Source organism: Somniosus microcephalus, chromosome 1, assembly GCF_052327205.1.
Source record: "Somniosus microcephalus isolate GS21.2 chromosome 1, FLI_Smic_1.0, whole genome shotgun sequence".
Lineage (NCBI taxonomy): Eukaryota > Metazoa > Chordata > Chondrichthyes > Squaliformes > Somniosidae > Somniosus > Somniosus microcephalus.
The window spans coordinates 164,570,963-164,591,396 of NC_140987.1; the positions used below are offsets into that span (position 1 = coordinate 164,570,963).

A 20,434-nucleotide genomic window follows, 5' to 3' on the forward strand; every position below is an offset into this window, starting at 1 on the left:
AAGGGCCGTGTCAACCACGGTAGAGGGGAATCCTTGGTTGAGGAAAAAGGAAGACATGTCAGAAGCACTAGTATGGAAGGTGGCATCGTCAGAACAGACGCGGCGGAGATGGAGAAACTGGGAGAATGGAATAGAGTCCTTACAGGAAGCGGGGTGGGAGGAAGTGTAGTCCAGGTAGCTGTGGGAGTCGGTGGGCTTGTAGTGGATGTTTGTTGAAAGCTGATCGCCAGAAATGGAGACGGAGAAGTCAAGGAAGGGAAGGGAAGAGTCAGAGATGGACCATGTGAAGGTGAGGGCAGGGTGGAAAGTGGAAGTAAAGTGAATGAACTTATCCAGTTCAGGGCGAGAGCAGGAAACGGCACCAATACAGTCATCGATGTACCGGAAAAAGAGGTGAGGGAGGGGACCTGAGTAGGACTGGAACAAAGAATGTTCCACATGTCCCATGAACAGGCAGGCATAGCTAGGGCCCATGCGGGTTCCCATAGCAACACCTTTAATTTGGAGGAAGTGAGTGGAGTCAAAGGAGAAGTTGTTCAATGTGAGAACAAGTTCAGCCAGGCGGAGGAGGGTGGTGGTGGATGGGGACTGGCTGGGCCTCTGTTCAAGGAAGAAACGGAGCGCCTGAAGGCCGTCCTGGTGGGGGATGGAGGTGTAGAGGGATTGGACGTCCATGGTGAAAAGGAGATGGTTGGGGCCAGGAAACTGGAAACTGTTAAAGTGACGGAGGGCGTCGGAAGAGTCGCGAATGTAGGTGGGAAGAGACTGGACAAGGGGAGAAAAAATAGTCGAGATAGGAAGAGATAAGTTCCGTGGGGCAAGAACAGGCTGAAACGATGGGTCTACCAGGGCAGTCCTGTTTGTGGATCTTGGGAAGGAGGTAGAAGCGAGCTGTGCAGGGTTGAGGGACTATGAGGTTGGCGGCCATGGAGGGAAGATCTCCAGAGGAGATGAGGTCAGTGACACACTTGGAAACAATGGCTTGATGTTTGCTAGTGGGGTCATGGTCCAGGCAGAGGTAGGAGGAGGTGTTGGAGAGTTGGTGTTCAGCTTCTGCACGGTAGAGGTCGGTTAGCCAAACAACAACAGCACCATCCTTATCAGCAGGTTTAATGATAATGTTAGGGTTGGATCAGAGAGAATGGAGTGCTGCAAGTTCAGAGGGAGTTAGGTTGGAGTGAGTGAGGGGAGCAGAGAAATGGAGACGGCCAATGTCACGTCGGCAGTTAGCAATGAAAAGATCTAGAGAGGGTAGAAGGCCAGAGGGAGGGGTCCAAGTAGAACGAGAATTTAGAAAGCGGGAGAAAGGATCAGCCGTGCAGGGGGAAGACTCCTGGCCAGAGAAGTGGGCACGGAGACGAAGGCGACGGAAGAAGAGCTCAGCATCGTACCGAGCTCGAAATTCATTCAGGTGGGGGTGTAAGGGGATGAAGCTCAGGCCTTTGTTGAGGACTGAACGTTTGGGGTCAGCGAGGGGAAGGTCAGAGGGGATAGTGAAAACACGGCAGGGGGTGAGACTGGAAGAAGGGATCGGATCGGAGGAAAGTAACGGGGAAGAAGGTTCTGGGGGGGCGTTGGTGTCCAAGAGTTGACGAAGCTTGCGATCCTTGACATCAGAAAGGAAGAAAAAAAGTTTTTTGTTGAAGCGTCGGATGAGTCGAAGGATGAAATGGAACTGTGGACCCGGACAGCTTTGAGATAGAGTGCGCCGGTGTTGCTGAAGAGAGAGGTCGAGGTTGTTCATGTGACGGCGCATGGCGTTGAGCGTGGATCTCAAGATGCGGCGAGAGCAGTAGTTCGAAGAACGATGAATATCGAGGAGATATTTGTAATCCTGGGTGGATCCGAAACATGAAGGGTGGAAGTTTAGTTGGAATCCACGTGGAATAACTCTGAACCGGAGACAGTTACTGAGGAAAGAGATGTGGCTTGGCAGATACCTGGTCAAAAACGAGAAGGGAAACTGAAAGCAATGGAGATGAACAAGGTTGAATAGATAAACGGAACTCCCGTCGGAGAGAAGAGCAGAACTTCTTCAAGGTAGGCACTCCTAGAAGAGAGGTGGTAGTGAACCAAACACTAATATAATTGCAAAATACTGCGGATGCTGGAAATCTGAAATAACAACAGAAAATGCTGGAAATACTCAGCAGGCCAGGCAGCATCCGTGGAGAGAGAAACAGAGTTAACGTTTCAGGTCTGGGACCCTTCATCAGAACTGGAAAAAGCTGGAGATGTAACAGATATTAAGCAGGTGCAGAGACGGGGGCGGGGTTAGGAGGGGGGGAAGAAATAGAAAGAACATTCTGTACTTTTGTAAGAGGCAGGAAAGATAAAATGTTGCAAATGGGAATGGCAAAAATCATACTGCATGAAAAATGGGGGCAGGGATAATTATCTGAAATTGTTGAACTCAATGTTGAGTCCGGCAGGCTGCAAAGTGCCCAATCGAAAGATGAGGTGCTGTTCCTCGAGCTTACGTTGAGCTTCATTGGAACAATGCAATAGCCCGAAGACAGAGAGATCAGAGTGGGAGTGAAGGGGTGAATTAAAGTGACAGGCGACCGGAAGCTCAGGGTCACCTGTACGGACTGAACGGAGGTGTTCCGCAAAGCGGTCGCCCAATCTGCGTTTGGTCTCCCCAATGTAGAGGAGACCGCATTGTGAGCAGCGAATACAGCCTGCCGGACTCAACATTGAGTTCAACAATTTCAGATAATTATCCCTGCCCCCATTTTTCATGCAGTATGATTTTTGCCATTCCCATTTGCAACATTTTATCTTTCCTGCCTCTTACAAAAGTACAGGATGTTCTTTATATTTCTTCCTCTCCTCCTAACGCCCCCCCCCCCCGTCTCTGCACCTGCTTAATCTGTTACATCTCCAGCTTTTTCCAGTTCTGATGAAGGGTCCCAGACCTGAAACGTTAACTCTGTTTCTCTCTCCACGGATGCTGCCTGGCCTGCTGAGTATTTCCAGCATCTTCTGTTGTTACCCAGAGGTTATTTCTGGTCTCCAGGATGATCCTGGAGTAGTGGGCAGTTTTGTCAGAGGCAAGTGAGGCTCAATAGCACTTGATGTAGTCTAGCCAGATCTGACGATGGATGGCTAAACCAGTCGTGTGCAAGATGCACTCAAGTCTGTGCCCATTGGACAAGGAGTGAAAGAAAATTCAGTTTTTATTTGTTTTCCAGCAGAAAAATGACATGCTTGTTAACCTGTGCTGATTACCCTAATCTATTTATTTTGGATTGATTTAGTTCTTTTTTACGTGCACACACAGATTCTGTAGTGTTTTTCTCATCTCTAGTATTTTTTACAATGACGAGATTTAAAAATTCACACTTGTAACACTGAATGTTGACCTGGATTTACATTTTTTAAATTGAAAAATTTGCAGGTACATAGATCATTAAAATGTCATGAACCGGTACAGAAAATAATCAAAAAGGGTAACGAAATGCTGGCCTCCAGAATACAAGGGAGTAGAAGTTATGCTGCAGCTATACAAATCCCTGGTTAGCTCACACCTGAAGTACTGTGAGCAGTACTGGGCACCACACCTTAGGAAAGACATATTGGCCTTGGAGGGAGTGCAGTGTAGGTTTACCAGAATGATACCCAGACTTTAGGGGTTAAATTACGAGAAGAGATTACACAAATTAGGATTGTATTCCCTAAAATTTAGACGGTTAAGGGGTGATCTGATCAAAGTTTTTGAGATATTAAAGGGAACAGATAGGGTAGATAGAGAGAAACTATTCCCGCAGGTTAGGGATGCTAGGACTAGGGGTCATAGTCTAAAAATTAGAGCCAGACCTTTCAGGAGTGAAATTAGGAAACCCTTCTACACACACAGGGTGGTAGAAAGTTAGAACTCTCTTCCGCAAACGGCAATTGATGCTAGATCAATTGTTAATTTTAAATCTGAAATTGAAAGCTTTTTGTTAACCAAAGGTATGAAGGGATATGGGCCAAAGGCGGGTACATGGAGTTATGTTGCAGATCAGCCATGGCCTCATTGAATGGCGGAACAGGCGCGAGGGACTGAATGGCCTACTCCTGTTCCTATGTAGTGTACAGGATGATCTATTAAATTTTTGAATTGTTCACAACTTTTTGAAACTTTCACAACCTTGAGTACTTTTTTTCTTAATGGTAAGTTTAAATAAAATATTATGCGTACATAATGTGTGATCTTCATTTCATATTATTAAGAACTGAATACTGCTCCTCCTTTGGGTACTATGACTTGAAATATGTAACTATAATGACCTATAAACAAGTGTAAGCGATCCTGGTAGTTCGAATCCTTCAGATAATTGTAAGCATTGTCTTTAATTATCGGTCTCATCTGAAGAAGCGAGAGCAAGAATGCCATTTAAATGAGGTACTTGAAATCTTCCTTTTTAATTACAAAAACATTTAAATTGTCAACTGACTGGTTTCCCTGCTTGGAAAGATAATCCATTCTCCTATGCCAGTTACTTCAATTGCCTAGTTTTATCATATTTCACGAAATCTGCCCTTTTCCCTGCAGCTTCTGGATGGGATCGTATTGATTTTGTTTTGGCATTTAAAAGTTATTAGACAGCAGGCTTATTGGAATTGCAAAGATGGAAAACCTTGTTTGAGGGAAGAAGTGACATCTAATCCGTACAAAATCAATAAAACTAATTGAACAAGATTTTCATTCCAGAAAGAGAAACTTGTACGTGTTTAATAATAGGAGTTACAGCGAACGGCTGAATGCTCTGAAGGTACCAGTTTTACACCCAATTTGTATTGATTGTTTTTGTTCATACAATGTAAGCCATCATTTGTTCTGTTTCTCATTTTAAAAAGTGGATAAACTTGGGCGTTATCCAGAAAGGTTTTCTTACTTGAATGGATGGTCAATAAAGTGACAGTCTATGGAAATTGAAACAATATTTTCCATTTTGGGCAAAGGTATCTTTTTTTTTTCCTGCACTTCATTAGCACCCATCTATTATAGTCTCTTTTGAAAAGTATTTGGAATACACTTGAGCTCACCACTTGGGGAGAGTGATTAGTACTGTTTATGTGCTGCGAGACAGGTACTTCAAATAAAATACTCATTGTATTAGAATTGCTAGAATACTGGAGCAGCTTCTTTTATTTATATACATGTTTGTGAGGGTGTCACCCCCCCCCCCCCACAATTTTCTCCAGACTATGAACCATATCTGTCCAAGAGAATTTGTAGACAACCTGTGCTACTCTGATCTGTCCAGGAATGGAAATTCATTAGTATCCAAGAATGATGCTTTGCTTTCCCTCCTTACTTATTTTTTCATTAAATCAATAGTGTGGGAAATACACTTATTATACACCTTGCATTTTATTTTCATAAATGTATTAAAGCTACGTCATCCATTTGGGAACAAATATGTTGTAAAGCAGCCTACCTTGCCACAATATAGCCTGTGAATAACCTAAACTGGTGATGCCACCTGAGCCCTTTGCCGGTTTGTATCTTGTGTGTTTGGGGTAATATAGTGTTTGGATTTTCTATCCATCAGGGTTGGCAAATTCAGGAAGCTAAATGAACATCATGATCCTCACCTTAATCGCAACCTTGTGAAATATTGAGGCATTAGATGTGAAATTGCTGTTCATGTGTTTTGTTAGGTGTGTTGAGTTTGCTGAATATTGTATGAACGAAAACAAATATGCAATAATGTAAGTTTGTCCAAAATTGCACATTCCAAAAAACTAATTTCAAAGATTGGGAAATGATCGAAGCAATAAAAATGTGCCACCTCTAATGCCTGTTACCCAATTGATTTTTCCCTTGCTGTACATTCAACAAGTCAGCTAGAACATTACTGAGTAGATTTCTCACAGTTCTAATAAATGAAGGCTGTTCTGCAAACAAAAGCTTTAGCATGTCTGGAAAAGAGGTGCAGTACATACAGATGCCATTAGATGGCACTGTTGAGCTAGAACAGTGTGCCCTTGCAGCATGGTGGAACAATATTTCAGATGTGGCATGCATGTTGATAATATGCTACTCTTGGCTTGCTCTAGCTTGTAAAAAGAAATTCATCTGTTTTGGAGATCTGACTGGAAATGAATTTTATGCTAAGCTTCATTAAACAGGAGGAAACTTGAGGTGTAGTGTTTGGTGATTCCTCAGAGAAAATTGACCTGCATTAAAAAAAATTATTTTGTATATTAATCATTTGAGGCTTTCTAGATATGTACAGAGAGGACACTTAACTAGATTTTGTGGAAAGCGGGGGCTAAAGAATGTGACCTGCAGCCTTGGTATGCACTGCATATGACTTGAAAATTTTGTTGACTAGTGAGAGTTTTATATTAACAAAATACTTGACTGTGTATTGGTGGTTCAGCATTGCTGCTGAGGATAGATTGTAGGTTTGTGGTTTCATCACCAGATCTGGCTGAACCACAAAGCACTGTTGGGTCCTGCTGTCCTCTGCCAAAACTGCTCACTATTCCAGGATCATCCTTGAATGCAAGGTAACCCCTGGCTTCTCCTCCACTACAAACTGTCGTCTTAAACCCCTCTCCCCTGCCTCCTCCACCCTCACCTCCAACAGCAAGTGCGAGAAGCTCATGGACTTCTTTGTCACTAAGATTAAGACCATCCTTTTAGCTGTCTCTGCCACTTCCCTCCCTTCCACTAGCCCACCGGGCTAAACTTTCCTAAGATCCACCCCCTGCCCTAGCCCTGAACTCGTAGCCAGAGACTCGCCTGCAATGGCTTCTCCTCCCGCTCCCACTGTTACTCTGGAGTCCCCCAAGGATCTATCCTTGGCCCCTTCCTTTTTCTCATCGGCATGCTGCCCCTCTGCGACATCATCCAAAAACACGTGGGGTTCCACGTGTATGCTGATGAAACCCAGCTCTACCTCACCACCACCTCTCTCGACCCTCCACGGTCTCTAAATTGTCAGACTGCTTGTCCAACATCCAGTACTGGATGAGCAGAAATTTCCTCCAACTAAATATTAGGAAGACCGAAGCCATTGTCTTTGGTCCCTGCCATAGACATTGTTCCCTAGCCACTGACTTCATCTCTCTCCGTGGCAACTGTCTGAGGCTGAACCAGACCTTTCGCAACCTTGGTGTCGTATTTGAACCCGAGATGAGCTTCCGACCACACATCTGCTCCATCACCAAGACCGCATATTTCCACCTCCGTAACATTGCCCGACTCTGCCCTTTTATCGGCTCACTTGCTGCAGAAACACTCATCCATACTTGACAGTGCTTTCCTAGCCGGCCTCTCATCTTCCACCCTCCATAAACTTAAGCTCATCTAAAACTCTGCTGCCTGTATCTTAACTCGCACCAAGTCTCGTTCACTCATCACCACTGTACTCGCTGACCTACATTGGCTCTCGGTTCAGCAACTCCTCGATTTTTAAAAGGCTCATCCTTGTTTTCAAATCCCTCCATGGCCTCGCCCCTCCCTATCTCTGTAACCACCTCCAGCCCTACAACCCTCCGAGAAATCTGCCTTCCTCCAATTCTGACCACTTCTCGCTCCACCATTGGCGGCCCTGCCTTCAGCTGCCTCGGTCCTGGAGTTCCTCCCTAAAATCTCTGCTTCTTTACCCCTCCCTCCTCCTTTTAAGACGCTTCTTAAACTCTACCTCTTTAGCCAAGCCTTTGGTCATCTGTCCGAATAACATTGTGTGGCTCAGTGCCAAATTTGGTTTTGATAGCGCTCATGAAGCACCTTGGGACATTTTTACTACATTAAAGGTGCTATATAAATAATGATTGATTTTTTGTTTGTTTCTGATCTTTGTTGGGAAAAATGGTATGCGGAGGCCAATTGCTTCCCTCCAGGGTGAACTGCGGTGGCGTGCTAATAGCAGATACTTTGAGCCTTATTAGTGGGGAGCTGTCAGGTTATCTGCCATCCTGTCCATCAGGAAACAATGTGTTGTATGAAAATCTAAAGGAGGCGCTGAGGGTGATGAAAATGAGGTAGTTATAGTTGGTGCAGAGTTCCAAGATGAGGCCTCCCGGAGCCCTTAGCAGCTGATTTAATTTTGATGCTGTAATAATATCCATGGAGGAATAGCAGGGGGCAGAGAGAATCTGAGAGAAAGTTGGAATATACAAGCGTGGTGCACAGGGATGACTGATGAACTGATCTGAAACAACTGAGTTAAGCGGCTGTAGAAGTGCTACAGTTGGTTCAGCACCCTAGATTAGCCAACAAGTGGTCCCTCCTGGAAAGGGGACTTTTATGGATGTCTAATGAGAACAGACACCAGCTCAATTGTGATGCACCATGTGCTCAAAAGTTGCTTGCTCACACATGAAGAATGGCCACTTGGAGAAGACATTGGAAGGTAACCAGCATCTAGGAACTATAACCCAGCACGAATCAGCGCCTTTAAGAGAAGAGTAAGAAGAATGTTGCGTCTACTGCTTGTCCGTCACACTGGGACAGATGAAGCACAATATTTACACCTCTAATTGATCTCTGCTACAATTGCCTGTATTCTCTCCAGGAGTACATGAACCGTGTTATTAAAGGGGCAGGCCAGATTTGTAGTAGACTACTTGTAAACCATGCTATAGAGTTCTGCTAATATATTAAAGAAAAGAATATAAGTGAGGTATAGTACACTGAAAAAAATCAGTGTTTTATGTGTCTGAAAACTTTTCTTTTTTTAAACTCAAGTCTTTTCAACATTTTAAATTTACATAATGTGTAAAATTTGTTATGGAATTTGAGTTGCAAACAATTAGATGCGTTTGAAAACTTAATTGCTGTTCTGCTTGTTTAGCAGTGACTTCAGAGATGCTTACATTTAAAAAGTTTAAAATAAAACTCATTGTGCTTTATTTTAGTGTATATTAACAAATTATTTTGCTTTTCAGAATCCAATCTGTACCGCTGTGGATTCAGGGGTTCATCACATCTGGGAATCCCATACAGTCAATCAAAGGTTAGTTGGAATATGCAAAGCATCTCGATATGAACCCAATTCTTTATTCAGTGGTGACTACTCCATAGGTCAGAGTAGAAGCTTCTTGAATATTCCTTACAGGGATCTACAAGTAATTTTGAGTTGAGTTCAGTGCAATTTGGGGCTTGAAATGTCTCCTTTTTCTGTTGCACTTTCACAGTCTTGGCTTTAATTTCTACACCGGTGTAGCTTCTTATTTATAAATCTGCATTTAGTATATTTGATGTGGTCTTTACACTTAAGTAACTGAAGGCTAAATGCTGTTCATTTTCACTGCTTGAGATAGTTTAGCGTGTGTACACAGCAATCTAATTTATCTAATAGATCAGAAAATGATTGAAGTCTAGTCTCAGTGAAGTCTAGTCTCAAGTAAGGACTATAACTTCATTATTCCCATGGAGCAATCATATCTTTTGGTGGGTTTTCAACAGATAATGACAGAACAAGCAACTTAACACCGCTGTTGAGGCGAGGAAAGAGGGAAATCTGGGCAGGAGGGGAAGAATTTGGGGCTCCTTTTTATACCTAGAGGAGACTAAAACTTTTTTTAAGCCTAAAAAAGCACAGATGTTTACAACTTAATTACTGCAGTGTTTCTTTTGAGAAGAAATTACAGTGAATTATGTGGAGATTTCTATATTCTAGCTTACAAATGTGTAATTTCCTGCAAATCAACTGAAGCTGGATAAACCAGCAGTAACACAACTTTCAGTAATTCTGTTGTGATTGTTGTCCTATATTTAAAAAAACGGAGCACACTAAACAGTTATTGTTTGTATAGACGCCCTATATATAATTTGGATACAAGAAGGAAGATACTGGGCATTGATTTCAAACCTGTGACTTAATCTTGGATTCAGGTGAATTGAAATTCTTAATGGGCTTGACTGGGTTAATGCTGAGAAAATGTTTTCCCTGGCTGGGGAATCTAGAACAGCGGGTCACAGTCACAGAATAAGGGGTCAGCCATTTTGGACTGAGATAAGGAGAAATTTCTTCACTCAAAGGGTTGTGAATCTTTGGAATTCTCTATCCCAGAGAGCTGTGGATGCTCAGCCGTTGAGTATATTCAAGACAGAGGTCGATAAATTTTGGGGAATTAAGGGGTGTGGGGAGAGTGCAGAAACATGGAGTTGAGGTAGAAGATCAACCATGATCTTGTTGAATGGCGGGGCAGGCTCATAGGGCCAATTGGCCTACTCCAGCTCCTATTTCTTATGTTCTGATCCCCCTACCTCACAAAAAGAAGGGCCATTGTAATTATTCTGAAGTATTTGGTCTGTTTGTAACCTATGAGCAAAACAAGTAAAATGCTCAAACTTTTTGCACTTCTTTGATGCATGCTTACTGGTATATTTTAGGGTCATAGTACGCATCATTTGTATGACAGTGGTCACATAGCCATGACGTACACTGGCCTAGCTAGCCTGGTGATCCTCGGCGATGATCTGAAACGGGTAAATAAAGAAGCATGTCTGGCAGGGCTTGGAGCTCTTCAACTGGAAGATGGCAGGTACAGTAAAATCATCTTCACACTTTGAGCAAGTTGCTCCAGTACTTTGCAGCCTATTATGACATTGATTTAGCAGTGGTACTTAAATGTTGGGATTGTTATGTTCTGTGGATTTATCCTCACTGGAATGGGAGAGCCCAAGCTTTGCTCACTTGGGACCTTTTGATGCCTAAGAGCAAGACAAGATTTTCTTTTTTGTGAAACTGAAATGATTGAATTCCTGTGCCCTGATTGTGAATAGTGTTCTAATCCACTATTGTAATTCACACAGAATCACAGAAACCCCACAGTGCAGATAGAGGCCATTTCGGCCCATCGAGCCTGCACCGACACATATCCCACCCGATCCCCGTAACCCCTACCCCACCCTATCCCTGTAACCCCACGTATTTAATCCCCCTAACACTAAGGGTCAATTTATCATAGCCAATCAACCTAACCCGCACATCTTTGGACTGTGGGAGGAAACCGGAGCACCCGGAGAAAACCCACGCAAACACGGGGAGAATGTGCAAACTCCACACAGACAGTCGCCCGAGGCCGGATTTGAACCCGGGTCTCTGGCGCTGTGAGGCAACAGTGCTAACCACTATGCCACCGTGCTTTGTGCTTTTTGTTTAGTTCCTCAGTCTTTTTTCTCTCTTTCCTCTTGAATTTTCTGACTTATTCTATGGTACAGTTTCTCAGATGTGGCAAGTCTCTGATACTTTAGCCAAATGATCCTTCCTTTTGTGAGCCTCTACGGTTATGGTTAACAAGCTGCTGGACCATGGATAGAACAGCTGACCCCCTAATACTGAACATACCCAATAGCCATACATGTAAACTTGCCAGCAGGGATCACTGGATACCAAACAGGAGCAGGAATTTTGTTATTTCCTCTGATTTTCCACAGCAGCCCTTACAAAAGAAAAGCCCCTCTGTGCTGAAGCAAATCAGTGCACCCAACTGAAAGCAGCAAAGATTGAAAGTTGGACTTTATGCTATTTGTAACACAATCACATCAAGTGGTGAATTTACCCACTGAACCATCAGGGAGTCATTGTTCTACTTTAAAATTGAATTTATTATTTACAAATGTGAGGCGCCAGGTAAAGAGTGGTTTAGGTTGAGGTTTGCTTCTTTTGAAATAAAATGTATTTTGCTACTTTGCAAGTGTATTTCTTTAATTCGGTTATGAAAATTGAAACTTGTTTTGATCAACAACAATTTATAATTGTACAATAGACACCTTTGTGAAACAAAAGGTACAGAAACCTTATTTTCAATGGCTCTAAATTAAATTTCATAGTGAAGAATCAAATGAATGCTAGAAAGACCATTTGCATTTATCATGTCTAGATTAGTTGCAGCAGTATTCCTTGTTCTCCTTCCTGTCTTTCTCTTTGTCTTGCAGTTTCTATGCAGTGCCAGAAGGAAGTGAAAATGACATGAGGTTTGTGTACTGTGCCACTTGTATCTGCTACATGCTTAATGACTGGTCAGGAATGGACACAAAGAAAGCCATAGAATATATCAGGAAAAGTATGGTAAGTAAGAAAAGAGAAGTTTTTATTATTGTACTCGAATGGTTCTTATTCTCAGAACTTTAGCTCATGAAACTTGTCTTCATAGCACAGATAAAAATACAAACTAAAAACTACAGTTCTTCTGAGGAAAACAAATATTTTTTGTTTCTAAGAGAGACTTTTATTTTGCTATAATATGGAGACGTTTGCAAATTACCTGGCAGAAAATGTAATTACAGGCAACAAAACAAAATGTAACACAATCTTGCTGATGACATTTTAAAGGCTGCCACAGGTTGTGGTTGGTCACCTTGTTTTTGATGCACCTTAATAAAAATGTCTAAGCTCTTTTACTGGGATTGAAATGGGGTGTGTAAAGGTTGCCCAAGTCAACTTTGTAGTGTTTTGAAAATCAGTTTAATTGGAGCTGCAAAAAGGTAGGTTGTTAAAACCTAGTTGGTGCCCTGACTCTTACTTATTTAGATTTGAACAATTTTAAGCTCTTTAGTTACCAATAGTTGAGTACTGGGTACTAGTAGTTATATACCAGGCACACATTGTTCTTTATTTCTTACTCAAAAGAACAACCTGGGATGCTGTTTAAGCTCTTCTACAGCCTACTCTTAATCTGTTGAAATTTGGGATAAAATGTCATTTTCTACTTTGCAAATGCATTTTCTATAGTGATGTTTTAGGATAAATTGAAATTGTGTGCAAAATGAATGCCATAAAAACTGCTTAATTTGAAATACTGCACAATCACACTTTTCATCAAAAAATTACTTTTGGTTAACAGTAATAGACTGTAATCCATTGGAAACTCCAACTCAATTATTTTGTAACTTTGAGATAAAGTGGCAAGTATGTATTTTGTTATGTGTAGGTACGTGAAGTTTGTTTTTGACCTTGTGCATTTGTTGTGGAATTTTCTGGATGTGTGCTGTGCTTTTTGTTTTGGTGCAGTTGAGTTTGTAGCCTGAGCACTAACTTCTTTTGATAGTTTGAAAGGCACTGAGGAGCAAGGCAGCAGCCCAAGTACAGCAAATGTTGCCTACATAGAACCATGCTTATTTCTTCCACCTAACCACACACGCACACAATGCTGACTTGGTCTTCTGGATGGTGCTGGGGGTTTTATGATGGGGTGATATAGGGGAACATTCTCGTTCATTGGAGGGAGAATTCAGGGAAGGTGCAGCCTTTAATGCTGAGGGCAACCATAGTTTTTGATCCACTTTGTGACTATTATCAAAGACAGTTCTTTCAAGGGTGGGAAGTAAAAAGTCTTGCTATGACTAATTGAACACTTTTTTTGCATCTGGTCTGCATACCAGGTGGCCTTTGAAGATTTATTCACAGTACTAAACATGAAATGATTCATTTGTTGTTGCTATAATAAAGGAACTTTAAGTGTGTGTATCCAGTTGTGACCAATGGTCCCATTTGCCACTGAGTTGTCATCTGAGTTACCACTTGTACAAAAATGCACAGCAGAAGCTTTTAACTATCAAATTTTCTTTGTTAAACCCATGTCAAAGAATTTTTGGTTCTGAAACTCTGTAATCACTGCAGACAGGTGGTTGATTCCAAAAAGCTTCATGCATTTTTTAAAATTTTGTTCACCAGTTAGACAAAATAGTAGAAATTAATTAATACTATGGAGTAGGTATTGGAAGACTGTTGCGTATCAATGCAAGTTTTATTCTAACCTGGTGATTTGCTTTTCATTTCAGCATTTGGCAGCAAATCCATCATAAGATGGGTACTTTAAGGTTTTTATTAAACAGTTTAAAAAAAAAAAGCAGCTATATGTGACTGATGTGCTAAATATAGATCAAGTCTACCTATCCTGGTAACCTTTCGCCTGTATCTGCTCAGTCTTAAGAAGCTTTGTGGCTATAACCCAATCAGCAATTACTGGCTACATTTCCACTGCATATCATACTTTACTACAGTTCTGGTAACTCAGGATATAGCATCCCCTTGGGCTGGAGCAAATGCTAGTTACCATGGAAGAGAAAATTCTTTTGAGTGCTTTAAAAATTTAATGCCCACAATTTTTGGGGGGTTGAATTGTCCTCTTGTAGATTTTATGTGTGGTTATGTGGTGCTTTTAATCTATTTAAAAAATGGCATCAGTTATATTTCAGAGGCATATCTTATTTATCCTGAGTTCTGAGGCCATATCCCAGTCTCTGCATTTGATGTTGGTGCCACTTGTTTCAGTGGAATTGCTGTAATTTTATATCGCTGAGCAACTCCACTAAAACCAGAGTTGCCAAAAAAGCTTTGTTTACTCATATTGCATGTGTTGTTTGTTTGTCCTTCTGTCCAGTGGTTTCCCCTCTGGTATCAGTTGGTTAAAACAAACATCAGAGTTTTGTTTGCCTGCCTGTACACTTGTGAATGTATGCATGCATAGATTTTGAAAGTGATTTCTGCTTTTATTCTTAACAAACCAAACAGTCACCAGTAGCAACAGGTAAGGGGAAAACACTGGGAAGCAGAATGAATAAATATGAAAGTCTACCCATCATTGCAGAATGCCACACCTTAACATGCCTCTGATTTGGGCCAAGGAGCGAGGAGACTGAGGCCTAAGTCATTGGCTCAGACACTGAATCAAAGGCCCTGAATTCTCATTGTTTTATAGTAGCAAAAATAATCTGAATCTGAATTTTGGGATGGTCTAGACTCTGCTACATTGATCTTGACATTAGGTACTAGATTTCTGATAGAATCTTCCTCTTCTCTTCCATCTTGCTGACTTTCAATGGTTAAAATATTTTTTAAATTGCAGATGAAGCAGTTCAACATATTTGGGCTGTTTGTGTTTTTTATTTTGAGAAGCAAAAGGTGTAGACATTGAAATCAAGTCTGACCCTTGAATTAAGGGCCACTTTTCTGTAGAATAAGATTATCAGTTTGTTTTTCTTTGTGGTCTTAAAATAGCCTGCTCTGAATTCAGTAGCTTTAGTGATTTGTTGCTCGTAATCTTCTTATCACTTCTCAATTACGCACACAACAGATCATGGCCAGGCTCTCTCTGATTCCTGTTTTATAAATATCAGCTTGCTTTTATGTTTGTTATGCACTTTTGGGTTACAGTATTTGGAGAAAGCTTATGGATAAACTTTGATTAAGATGAAAGTTACTTTTTAGCATAAAGCAATGATCCTTTTTTGTGTGTATAAATAGACCAGTACTTCACAGTAATAATGCCGATAAATCCCCAGGGCCTGATAATCTACATCCTAGGGTACTTAAGGAAGTGGCCCTAGAAATAGTAGATGCATTGCTGATCATCTTCCAACATTTGATGGAATCTGGAACAGTACCCATGGATTGGAGGGTAGCTAATGTTACCCCACTATTCAAAAAAGGTGGTAGGGAGAAAACAGGGAATTACAGACCGGTAAGCCTGACATCGGTAGTGGGGAAAATGCTAGAGTCCATTATAAAAGATGTAATAGCAGAGCACTTGGAAAACAGTGACAGGATCGGACAAAATCAACATGGATTCACAAAAGGTAAATCGTGCTTGACTAATCTACTGGAATTTTTTGAAGATGTAACTGGTAAAATAGATAAGGGAGAACCAGTGGATGTGGTGTATTTGGACTTTCAGAAGGCTTTCAATAAGGTCCCGCATAAGTGATTAGCGTGTAAAGTTAAGGCACATGGGATTGGGGGCAAGGTATTGACTTGGATAGAAAACTGGTTGGCAGACAGAAAGCAAAGAGTTGGAATAAACTGGTCTTTTTCCGAGTGGCAGGCAGTGACTAGTGGGGTACCGCAGGGATCGGTCCTTGGACCCCAGCTATTCACAATATATATTAATGATCTAGACAAGGGAACTAGATGTAATATCTCCAAATTTGCAGATGACACAAAACTGGCTGGGCGTGTGTGCTGTGAGGAGGATGTCGAGAAACTACATGATGATTTGGACAGGTTGGGTGATTGGGCAGAAGCATGGCAGATGCAATATAACGTGGATAGATGTGAGGTTATCCACTTTGGTGGCAAAAACAGGAAGGCAGATTATTATCTAAATGGCAATAGATTGGGAGAAGGGGAAGTGCAACGAGACCTGGGTGTCCTTGTGCACCAGTCGCTGAAGGTAAGCATGCAGGTGCAGCAGGTGGTTAAGAAGGCAAATGGTATGTTGGCCTTCGTAGGGAGAGGGTTTGAGTACAGGAACAAGGATGTCTTGCTGCAGTTGTACTTGGTGAGACCACACCTTGAGTATTGTGTGCAGTTTTGGTCGCCTTATCTGAGGAAGGATGTTCTTGCCATGGAAGGAGTTCAGCGAAGATTCACCAGGCTGATACCTGGGATGGCAGGAATGACGTATGAGGAGAGATTGGGTCGATTGGGCTTGTACTCGCTGGAGTTTAGAAGAATGAGAGGGGATCTCATTGAAACTTATAAAATTCTGACAGGACTGGACAGACTAGATGCAGGAAGGATGTTCCCGATGGTTGGGGATTCCAGAACCAGGGGACACAGTCTAAGGATAAGGGGTAGGCCATTTAGGACAGAAATGAGGAAGAATTTCTTCACCCAGAGAGTGGTGAACCTGTGGATTTCTCTACCACAGAAGGCAGTAGAGGCCAATTCATTAAATATATTCAAGAAGGAGTTGGATATATTTCTTAAGGCTAAAGGGATCAAGGGGTATGGGGAGAAAGCAGGGACAGGGTACTGAATTTGGATGATCAGCCATGATCGCATTGAATGGCAGAGCAGGCTTGAGGGGCCGAATGGCCTACTCCTGCTCCTATCTTCTATGTTTCTATTTTTTTGTCAATCCTTCTCCATGGCTGCTAGCTAATTTTATTTCAATAGGCTATGCCCTGATATCAGGATGGAATATATTTGGCAGGCTGTTAAGGCAGTGCGTTCCAGACCCCCCAGAAAAAAGTTCTCAACTCCCCTCTAATCCTTCTACCAATTACTGTAAATCTATGCCCCCTGGTTATTGACCTCTCTGCTAATGGAAACAGATCCTTCCTATCCACTCTATCTAGGCCCCTCATAATTTTATCCACCTCAATTAAGTCTCCCCTCAGCCTCCTCTGTTCCACAGAAAACAATCCCAGCCTATCCAATCTTTCCTCATAGCTAAAATTCTCCAGTCCTGCCAACGCTGCCGACGGAAGTGGGGGAAGCGCAGACACTCGATGTTTTCAAGGGGAGACTGGATAGGCACTTGAGGGAAATAAACTTGCAGGGCTACGGGGATAGAGCGGTGGAATGGGACTGACTGGATTGCTCTACAGAGAGCTGGCACGGACTCGATGGGCCGAATGGCCTCCTGTGCTGTTATTGACTCTTGACTGTCTCAATTTTGCTTATAATTTAAATAATTAGTCATAGATCAGATTCTCCCTTTTAAACAGTCTTACCTTCCTGGTTTTACTGGCTGTAGACTTTTTAAAATTGGAATTTGTTTTTTTTAATTCCTTCCCATAGTGATCTTTTAATAGGTGACTGATTAACATTGCAGAAACTACTTTGCCCAATCACGATTGGAATCTGTGTGTTGATTAATCATTTGTATATATTTCCAATTTATCTAAAAATAAAGTTCAAATTAATTGATCCAGGGTCAGACCTTGGGCTTGGTGCAGGACATTGAGATAGTTAACTGATTAGAGAAGGTGCTTTTGCTGCATGCAACTGGTATTTGAGTATTTCTGGTTTGGTATTCATTCCTTGGGACATGTTAAATACAGAGTTTTATCTGCTTATTGTGCGGCTTTAAATCATTTACATGGCATGTACTTATAATCGGCCAGAATTTACTGTAAAATAAGCGAGCGTAGTGGCGCTCACTTCTTTATGCGTACATTGGACAACAACTTCAGGCGAGCACAGATAAATGCAAAAAATCCGGAAGTTGCTGCTCCTCCGTAAGCTCCACAAAAATGGCATCTTGCTGTCTGGTTCCCCATTCAAATGTATTGAATGGCATGAAGTTCCTATAATTCCATGGTGGATATGGGCCCGTAATTTGCACTCAGTGGTGAAGCAAAGACTCTCATCACTGGCCCTGAAGAAAGCTGCCCACACAGATCTCGCGATCTCTGTGGCGTGAAGTTTGCCATTTTCGACGTGTAATTGATTGCAGTGCTGTGAACAGGGGATTGCTATGGTGATGCTGCAGTGACGTCGGCAAACTGTCTAAGCAGCCAATCACATTGAAGAATTCTCACAGACAGGAAACCAGGAAATGAGAAACTGCTTTTATTCTGACTTTTTTTAAATGTTACAGTGCGAAATAAAAATTGGGACTTTCACATGGGTAGAAGGTAGAAGCTGAAATGTCATGAACAAACTTTTTTTTAATTACGTTTTTTTTTTAAATTGTAATTATCAATGGAGAAATCTGACACTCCACAAATATAAAAATTGTTAAAACCCAAGTTACACCTATTCCAACAAGGCTTCACATTTAATGGGGTATTTAACAGTGATACTAATGCAGAAAATTCCAAGTTTTCATCGGTTTCACTTTTCACTGATTGCTGGTTATGGGGTGGGGGGGTGTGGAGGGCTGAGTCAGTCAGTGTCAGAGCAGTGAATGACACACTGTAACTTCAGGATTTCCACGTTTAGATGCGCATGCACTAAATCCTGAAGTTGCGGTCAGTTTCAGAGGGGTAATGACAGCGAACGTTGACAGTTCGCTGTCATTACCCACTGCCATTTCAAGCCCTTGGACTAAACTTGCCACAGAAAGTTAGGGCTTGTCCATTTCAGCCTAGGTTGCCTTTTTTAATGGCGTGATAAATCTTAATTACTGCCAAACAACCTCTCTGGCACTGAAAATTTACTTTTACACGTGTGGAGTTTCATTCCGCCAGATTTTAATTGTTGATTTAAAAAAAACTCTTTCTCTCTTGATCCATGCTTTCTTTCCCCCTCTCCATTTTGCTTTTTGTACCTGATTTGACATAGAATTCACAATTCTAACTTACACTTCCTGGTTCAGACTCTAAACTGTTCATCAACACTGCTTCTGTCTGATTGGTTAAGAAGTCACACAGTTGCTGTCCTGTCGAAGGTGCCATGCCATCTGGATCTCTAACTTAACTTCCAGTCCAAAGGGTCATCGATATTAACTGGACAAGCGTTCGTTCGCCAGGTCCAGTACATTTTGGCCCCTTGATTCATCCATGCTATGACTTATTTCAGTGCTGCTTTGTTTGCTTACTTATATAATATACAGGTTCAACCCTTCATACACACTGCCATGGACAGCTCTCCATCTTTTTCTGTTTAATTTTCCATTTCAGCTGCCTAGGCCCTAAGCTCTGGAATTCACGTCCTAAATCCCTCTACTTCTCTACCTCTCTGTCCTCCTTTAAGAAGCTTTTGGTCACCTGTCCTAATATCTCCTTATGTGGCTCGGTGCCACATTTTGTTTGATAACGCTCTGTGAAGCACATTGGGACGCTTTGCTACATTAAAGGCACTATATAAATGCAAATTGTTGCTGAGGAACACAGGAACAGGAGACATGGGGTCATGCATTTAAACTACACAAGAGTAGGAGTAGACTGGATGTTAAGCGGTTCTTTTCCTAGAGAGTAGTGGATCTTTTAAGTTGCTGGTTCGTGCGGTGTGTGCTGATTCTGCATGCCTCCCAAAGAGATCTGGACTGGTTCTTGGCTGAGGCAGAAATTGCATCTTATAAAAGTTAAGCGATTAAGCAGTTAACATAAGCATATTCAGTGGATTGGTTTCGATCAGCTGAGGGAGTCAAAAAGGAATTTTCCCCGATATAATTTCCCTTTTTGGCCCTGTTTTTTTTTCCCCTGTTTTTTTTTGTGCCTCTCGGGAGATTACATGGTTACTGCAGGGTGGATGGGCAGAAAGTGCCTATTCATGATGCTCCAGGCATCATGAATGTGGGGCAGGCTTGATGGACCAGTTGGTCTTTACCTGCCTGTCATTTTGTATGTATGTACTACTGACCTTTAACCAGCTAAAACTGCATGGCCTACTGGCACAGACAGTTGATCAGCTTTCACCTGCTTGTCCAAGTAGGGTCAGTCTACACATTAGGACAGCTGCTTACAGGGTTATTTGGAGTCAATTGAGAACAATCCCAGTCCCAATGACATGTGTATCTCTTGATCCCATCAATGAGTTAATCTGACCAGTCAATGTTAACAGTGCCCTCAAGTATTGCAATCCTGCTTGCCTCCAGTTTAAGATTGAGCCTGCCTCCGGTTTAAGATTGAGTCGGCCACAGAGTATCAGCATTTTTCCATTGTGAAGCACGCCATCTTGGTGACAATTAAACCCCTTTAGCAGTATTTATATCGCACAAAATCTGTGCTGACATCACTGACTCCCGAAGCATGGGCCTCATGCAACCAGCAGCAGCCCTAAAGTAAACTGGCTGGATAACATAGAAA

The 20,434-nt window shown here is 42.0% G+C and overlaps 1 protein-coding gene across 1 annotated transcript in view; it reads left to right on the top strand.

The window, feature by feature from the left end:
• The window catches only part of pggt1b (protein geranylgeranyltransferase type I, beta subunit), a 107,547-nt gene that overhangs the window by 50,825 nt on the left and 36,288 nt on the right, over positions 1-20,434 (top strand). Inside the window, exons 3-5 of the mRNA XM_085987084.1 lie at positions 8,893-8,960; positions 10,343-10,494; positions 11,891-12,023. Of these exons, the coding sequence (XP_085843210.1) occupies positions 8,893-8,960; positions 10,343-10,494; positions 11,891-12,023 (353 nt within the window). The remainder of the gene's footprint in view (positions 1-8,892; positions 8,961-10,342; positions 10,495-11,890; positions 12,024-20,434) is intronic.